Below are 8,383 nucleotides of genomic sequence, written 5' to 3' on the forward strand. Positions count from 1 at the left end.
CACCTTGTCCCATTGGAAGATCTTCAGGGGCAATAACACACATGGAGCTGTCCTTTATGATAACAATGCCTTCTTCTGGACTACATCCTGAAGGACTGGCCTGAGGCTGTTTTACAGTTAATTTTTTTTTTTAAATAAGTAGAAGGAGTACACTCTAAAATAATGATTAAAAAGGATAGTCTAGTAAATACATAAACCAGTAACGTATTTATTTATTATCATTATCAAGTACTGTGTACTGTACATAATTGAATGTGCTATACTTTTATATGACTGGCAGCAGAATAAATTTGTTTACACCAGCATCACCACAAACATGTCAGTAATACATTGTGCTGCAACATCACGACTGCTGTGATGTCACTAGGCCACAGGAATTTTTTAGCTCCATTATAGTCTTATGGAACCACCATCATATATGCAGCCTGTCATTGACCTAAATGTCATTATGTGGTACATGACTATATTGCAGAATTCGAGATGGGCACAGAAGGGGAACCTCCAAAAACTTGAGCTTTAAAAAGGCACTCTGCCCCTTCAAAGAAAATGACTTTTAGGGGTTTTTTCACAGTTATAATGGAAAATGGAAATGGGCTTAACTTTTAAAGTGGTGGAAGGGGATCTGTTTCGTTTTCCTACTATGTAGAGAGAATCCTTGATAGACATGAGGAGTTTCATGCAGAGATGATGAAGCAAGTATTTGGATTAGAAAATAATAATGAAGGCAATTTCTTAAGACCATTCAAGTATAATATTTTCTGTGTTTTTTGATAAACAAATCAGTTTAGGTTGGTATTGTACTTCTCTTCAAAAAACAAAAATAAAAACAAACTAGTTTAATCTCAAGGTTGACATTGTCATGTCAACTTAGTAATAACTGGTAAAATTAAAACAAATACTGGTTGAATTCAGTAGAAACAAACTACTCAGTTGCTTGAATAAGTTAGTTAAAAAAAACTAGTTTATTGACATAACTAGGGTTGTTAATAATGCCCCAGACTACATTTTTTTTTTTTTTTTGCACTTTTCAACCCAGGGGAAAGCCAAGTCTTAGTAGTGAAATGTCTTTATAAAGGATCGTACCTACAGCCCTTGTTTTGAAAAGCAAATCCAAAGAGCAATGGGTATGGGTTTTTATGTAATCCGGGGGTAGTTACCTGAAGAACTTCAACAAAATAAGCCACTTCTGCTCCCACAATCCGGATATTCTGTGAGGCCTGTGTGTAAGTAGTTCGGGAGCCACCTTTCCAGTCCACACAGAAACAGTTCACACTTTCCACCTCGAACAGTCTCTGATGGAAGACACAATAAATAGGTAAATAATATAGGATCTTTATCGATTATTAATTAACACATTTGAGGACAAAGATCAATTCCCTCCTTGACCTACTTAATATCATGTCACTTTTAACCGCAAAGCAATGAACAAAACTTCTGGTCTGTTATGGATATGGCTCCAAGCTGGAGGTTTGGCTGTAATGGGAACTGGAATCCTGGGATTTCTACTGTAACAGATACATAGACATTTAATTTGAGATAAAATATGTAAAATGTGGTACAATGGGTTGTTCATTAGGTCATCCTAAATGTTATAAGACTACATCGTCCCTTACTAGGATGCACACAAGGACATGGCCTGTTTTGTTCACTGCTGTACCCTCAGTGTCTAGTTTGTGGAACATAGTAGGTGTTCAATAAATATTTGCTGAATGAAGGAAAGGCTATGTTAAGACCACTTAAATGAATATATTGAAAGTAGTAAGGTTTTCTGTGATAGAAAGATTAATCAAACTTTTTGGGTGAATGCTTTGTATTGTACATCACTGAAGAGTTATTTCACATGAAAACATACTGTACCAGATATCTACTGGAAACCCTGTTTGATGGGGGTTTTATGAATGTTAATTCTGGTATAAATTTTGTTTGAGTGGGTGTTTAAACATATCCCCACCTTTCTCCAGAAAGAATTGGAGAATAATGAAGAAATATTAGAAATCATCTTCATCTCCTTCATTTTACCAAAGGAAAAATCTGAAGAAGGGAAAAGGGTGGCTAACGTCATAGTCAACTAAGGGGAAAGTCAGGACTGGAATCTAGGACCTTTATCTTTCTACTTGAATCTGATTGTTTTTCCATCTTAATGCAGTAATTTTGTCAAAGCCAAGCCAAGTAAAAGAAGAACACAACTGCTTCCAGGATCTTGGGAGCAAATTCTATATACATACCTAACAAAGCTATATTCCTTTTGAACTAAAAATCACATTTTTTCATCACTATTGTGTAGAAATGTGTCATTACCCTCCCCCCAGTAATCACCCCCCAGAAATACTAGCATCATTTATGCTATTTGATTTTCTGTCTTTTAATTCTTCATTATCTAGTCAAAGGCAAATTGAAGAAAATAGGATCACTGGTGTTGAAATAACAGAAGCCAGAAATGAAAATCTACACAGTTTTCCTAGATACTGCTACCAAAGGAGATCAAAGAGTAGCAAGTGGAAATCAGAGGAAAAGAATTAGTTCAGATAAAATGAGATTGCTTAGCTCTTCACATGGAAATTAAAAGGTAATGAAAAAACAGGGGCCTATGACCAGCTGGTATGCATTGGTATGGCAGTATCTGTTGCTAACATTTTGAAACATCTCTGTATTAGTTATTAAATAACCACTGCCTGAAACCACCAAATGCCTGCCAACCTAGCTGCCCTGACCATCCTAGGGCCCCTTGTGCCACCACCACCTCTGGGACCTCCCCTAGGAACCTCAAGCCCAGCAGGGGTTAGAGGATCCTTCAGTGCTGTGGTGACCAGCCTTTGTCTGCCTTGGTTATGGCCAGTGCCTTACAGGTTGTTAATTATCACTCTGGAAACAACCTTTCCTTGCCAGATTACCACGTCTCACCTCGCATATATCGGACAGCCAGCTTTCTTCTCCCTTGTCTGTGAATCCGTGAATAATAAAGCGGGTTTTTCTGTTTGTTTTGAAATTGGAGGCACTGATACTTGATGGATCTGCAACAATTTCCTATTTTGGACAGAAAAGTGTTTCATATTATTTCTTATAGTATCCAGTAGAACCATGTGTACATGGAGGGAGGTGGTAAGTAGGAAAAGAATGCTGAGATTAGGATCCTTGTGAGTAAGGATACCTCCATTACAACCATGCTATTTATAATCTTTATCATGTTACTGTTTGCCAGTCATCACATGTTTACAGTTGTTCAATTTGGGATTATATGTCTGCTGTAATCTTGGTGGTAAAGGTCTTGTCTTCACACAGTGGAAGGCTGTGCGTGTATCTACATATGTATGTATCTCTAATATAGAGATACATATAAATATAATCTTGGGAGATTTCCTATATATAATATTGGAAAAGTTTATATATTATATATATATATAAATATCTCCCCATATTTAGAATATTTATTAAATGGTGCCATGGCAGTAGGACAATAGTAATATGAAGTTAATGGACCTTTTAGAAACAATTTACATAAAATAATACTTAAGCTCACTGCCCTGAAGGTACTTCTCTTCAAAAAACAAAAATAAAAACAAACTAGTTTAATCTCAAGGTTGACATTGTCATGTCAACTTAGTAATAACTGGTAAAATTAAAACAAATACTGGTTGAATTCAGTAGAAACAAACTACTCAGTTGCTTGAATAAGTTAGTTAAAAAAAACTAGTTTATTGACATAACTAGGGTTGTTAATAATGCCCCAGACTACATTTTTTTTTTTTTTGCACTTTTCAACCCAGGGGAAAGCCAAGTCTTAGTAGTGAAATGTCTTTATAAAGGATCGTACCTACAGCCCTTGTTTTGAAAAGCAAATCCAAAGAGCAATGGGTATGGGTTTTTATGTAATCCGGGGGTAGTTACCTGAAGAACTTCAACAAAATAAGCCACTTCTGCTCCCACAATCCGGATATTCTGTGAGGCCTGTGTGTAAGTAGTTCGGGAGCCACCTTTCCAGTCCACACAGAAACAGTTCACACTTTCCACCTCGAACAGTCTCTGATGGAAGACACAATAAATAGGTAAATAATATAGGATCTTTATCGATTATTAATTAACACATTTGAGGACAAAGATCAATTCCCTCCTTGACCTACTTAATATCATGTCACTTTTAACCGCAAAGCAATGAACAAAACTTCTGGTCTGTTATGGATATGGCTCCAAGCTGGAGGTTTGGCTGTAATGGGAACTGGAATCCTGGGATTTCTACTGTAACAGATACATAGACATTTAATTTGAGATAAAATATGTAAAATGTGGTACAATGGGTTGTTCATTAGGTCATCCTAAATGTTATAAGACTACATCGTCCCTTACTAGGATGCACACAAGGACATGGCCTGTTTTGTTCACTGCTGTACCCTCAGTGTCTAGTTTGTGGAACATAGTAGGTGTTCAATAAATATTTGCTGAATGAAGGAAAGGCTATGTTAAGACCACTTAAATGAATATATTGAAAGTAGTAAGGTTTTCTGTGATAGAAAGATTAATCAAACTTTTTGGGTGAATGCTTTGTATTGTACATCACTGAAGAGTTATTTCACATGAAAACATACTGTACCAGATATCTACTGGAAACCCTGTTTGATGGGGGTTTTATGAATGTTAATTCTGGTATAAATTTTGTTTGAGTGGGTGTTTAAACATATCCCCACCTTTCTCCAGAAAGAATTGGAGAATAATGAAGAAATATTAGAAATCATCTTCATCTCCTTCATTTTACCAAAGGAAAAATCTGAAGAAGGGAAAAGGGTGGCTAACGTCATAGTCAACTAAGGGGAAAGTCAGGACTGGAATCTAGGACCTTTATCTTTCTACTTGAATCTGATTGTTTTTCCATCTTAATGCAGTAATTTTGTCAAAGCCAAGCCAAGTAAAAGAAGAACACAACTGCTTCCAGGATCTTGGGAGCAAATTCTATATACATACCTAACAAAGCTATATTCCTTTTGAACTAAAAATCACATTTTTTCATCACTATTGTGTAGAAATGTGTCATTACCCTCCCCCCAGTAATCACCCCCCAGAAATACTAGCATCATTTATGCTATTTGATTTTCTGTCTTTTAATTCTTCATTATCTAGTCAAAGGCAAATTGAAGAAAATAGGATCACTGGTGTTGAAATAACAGAAGCCAGAAATGAAAATCTACACAGTTTTCCTAGATACTGCTACCAAAGGAGATCAAAGAGTAGCAAGTGGAAATCAGAGGAAAAGAATTAGTTCAGATAAAATGAGATTGCTTAGCTCTTCACATGGAAATTAAAAGGTAATGAAAAAACAGGGGCCTATGACCAGCTGGTATGCATTGGTATGGCAGTATCTGTTGCTAACATTTTGAAATATCTCTGTATTAGTTATTAAATAACCACTGCCTGAAACCACCAAATGCCTGCCAACCTAGCTGCCCTGACCATCCTAGGGCCCCTTGTGCCACCACCACCTCTGGGACCTCCCCTAGGAACCTCAAGCCCAGCAGGGGTTAGAGGATCCTTCAGTGCTGTGGTGACCAGCCTTTGTGTGCCTTGGTTATGGCCAGTGCCTTACAGGTTGTTAATTATCACTCTGGAAACAACCTTTCCTTGCCAGATTACCACGTCTCACCTCGCATATATCGGACAGCCAGCTTTCTTCTCCCTTGTCTGTGAATCCGTGAATAATAAAGCGGGTTTTTCTGTTTGTTTTGAAATTGGAGGCACTGATACTTGATGGATCTGCAACAATTTCCTATTTTGGACAGAAAAGTGTTTCATATTATTTCTTATAGTATCCAGTAGAACCATGTGTACATGGAGGGAGGTGGTAAGTAGGAAAAGAATGCTGAGATTAGGATCCTTGTGAGTAAGGATACCTCCATTACAACCATGCTATTTATAATCTTTATCATGTTACTGTTTGCCAGTCATCACATGTTTACAGTTGTTCAATTTGGGATTATATGTCTGCTGTAATCTTGGTGGTAAAGGTCTTGTCTTCACACAGTGGAAGGCTGTGCGTGTATCTACATATGTATGTATCTCTAATATAGAGATACATATAAATATAATCTTGGGAGATTTCCTATATATAATATTGGAAAAGTTTATATATTATATATATATATAAATATCTCCCCATATTTAGAATATTTATTAAATGGTGCCATGGCAGTAGGACAATAATAATATGAAGTTAATGGACCTTTTAGAAACAATTTACATAAAATAATACTTAAGCTCACTGCCCTGAAGTCTACAATTATGCAAATTCCATTCCGATTTGTTCTCTTCAGAAGACTTGAGTATTCAGTATCCTCATTACATAAAACAGATAGAACTTAGTCCTGAAAACAATGAACATTCTTACTTGGAAGTCGTTTGGGTTCTCATTAGTGTATAGTAGGAAGCGGGTGTTGACATCTTCTGGAGACCAGGGCAGTACTTTGAAGGGTCTTTCCAAAATTCCTGCCCATGGGACATCATCACTGAAGCAGCCAAGTCTTGAGTAACAGACTTCGTTTCCTGCAATGCCCCAGAAGAGTTTCAAGGGTATTAGTTTAAACCAGAAAGTTCTTTTTAATAGACTCTCTGCCAAATATGATTTAATTGCATTTAATGGCAGATTTTACTCTTCTTTCTGAAAAACCCTCCTAGCCACACTTACAAAGAGCTTCAAAAGACAACACCGCTGCTACAGACAGGCTATTGTTCCTCATTTCTGACACATGGGATCACCTCACTCCCCCTGTGTCTCTGCCCGGTCTCTATCTGGGACTCATTTTGGCCTCTAAACTCAGATGTCTTCCTTGGGCCATTGGTGCCCCAGAAAGGAGCAGCTGTGTGTCCCCAGGCCTTGATGAGGGAGTGAGGATCTCAATTCTTGTAGCCACCACTGGCTTTGGGCTTTGAATGGAGAGCTTAAATTTCATAGAAAGGCTAGAACTATATATCTCTATCTTTGCTGTGATGAAAGACATCGCCATTCCTGTGGTGAAAAAGCTGCTCACAGACAATCAAACAAAGAAATCCAAGGTTTGACACAACTCTAGGCTTGAATGTTACCCCATTTGGGAACAACTTAAAGGGAAGGTTCTCTCTCCTACTTGAGGAGGATAAACTATATAAACGGTAGGAGTAACAGTAGTAGCTGTTGTGGGGGCAACATTTCTTGAAATCTTACTGTGCCAGGTGCTGGGCAAGATGGTTTACTTATGTTACCTAATTCTCATAATAATCCTATGAGAGATTTCACAATAATAATAATAATATCATTATCCCCATTTCATAGAGGAAGATACTGAAGCACCAAGGAGTTAAGGATTTTGCTCGGGGTGATGCAGTTGTAGGTGGTAGAACCAGGGTTCAAAGCCAACTTGACTCCAAGCTAGGGGGGCTAAGTTTGCCAAATAAAAATAGAAGGTCAATTTGAATTTCAGATAAACAATCAATATGTCACATATTCATTGTGGAAAATATTTGTCGTTTATATGAAATTCAAATTTAACTGGATATCTTAGATTTGATCTGGCAACTCTACTCCAAGCACCTGTGTTCCTTATCATACAGCTCCTTCACTTTATCCCTTGTCCTCATAGTTGCTTAAATTCAGCTGTCACAGTCCCTCTTGAAAGGACTGGGCCGTGAATCTCCCCGAACTCCACATAAATATGTTTTCTTACCTGCTACTGCTCCCAGCAGCAGTGAAAGTGTCCAGAGTAGCAACATCTACACAAAGTTAAAAACATGATTGAGTCTGGCTTAAAAAGTTTTTTAAAAGATTGGCATAATTCAAGTTCATTTAGACCTCTGGGGGAAAATGGGTAGATTCTGATAAATTGGGCCTGGAAATCGTGTTCTGGACTCACCGTGGCAGTTCCCTCAGGTTCCGCACACAACCAGCTAGCACTGAAAGGTCCTTTTATAGGCAAACCTTATCTTTTTGAGCAGTATCATGGAAAAGTGGCATGACAAGAGAGAAAGTTCCAAGGATATATTTCTAATTTTAATCATAGGTAAACCAAAGTTGACAGAGCAGGCAAGTAGGTAAAGTTTCCCACAGTACTTGTGGGAAGATGAGAGAAAGGTAGATAAGTGAGTATGTAATGCTCAGAATCACCATAATTTCCATGTAGTGAAGGGTCTAGTTTTCCTGCCCCTTTTTCAGTTTATAATTCCCTGTGCAGGTCTGTGGGCATGCATGCAGCTAAAACGTTTTCATAGATATGTAACAGCAGTCTTGAAAACAAATACCAAGAACGTATTACCAATTCATGCAGTTTTTGTATAACCTTACCTTACCCTTACAAACAGAGAAACAGAAGCAAGCCTTCAAAAGAGTTCATTTTTTCCTGAAAAGCAGCTGATATTTTGATACTCCATA

The 8,383-nt window shown here is 37.5% G+C and overlaps 1 protein-coding gene across 1 annotated transcript in view; it reads right to left on the minus strand.

Moving 5' to 3' along the window:
- PNLIP (pancreatic lipase) overlaps positions 1 to 7,893 on the minus strand; it is a 27,346-nt gene extending 19,453 nt beyond the window's left edge. The window contains exons 1-5 of the mRNA XM_012663872.1: positions 7,869 to 7,893; positions 7,683 to 7,728; positions 6,371 to 6,525; positions 5,630 to 5,752; positions 3,816 to 4,020 (exon numbers count right to left, since the gene is read on the minus strand). Coding sequence (XP_012519326.1) covers positions 3,816 to 4,020; positions 5,630 to 5,752; positions 6,371 to 6,525; positions 7,683 to 7,728 — 529 coding nt within the window. The 5' untranslated portion in view covers positions 7,869 to 7,893. The remainder of the gene's footprint in view (positions 1 to 3,815; positions 4,021 to 5,629; positions 5,753 to 6,370; positions 6,526 to 7,682; positions 7,729 to 7,868) is intronic.
- Positions 7,894 to 8,383: the final 490 nt, after the last annotated feature.

The sequence above is a fragment of the Propithecus coquereli genome, unplaced genomic scaffold, assembly GCF_000956105.1.
Source record: "Propithecus coquereli isolate 6110/MARCELLA unplaced genomic scaffold, Pcoq_1.0 Scaffold84, whole genome shotgun sequence".
In the NCBI taxonomy this organism is placed as follows: domain Eukaryota; kingdom Metazoa; phylum Chordata; class Mammalia; order Primates; family Indriidae; genus Propithecus; species Propithecus coquereli.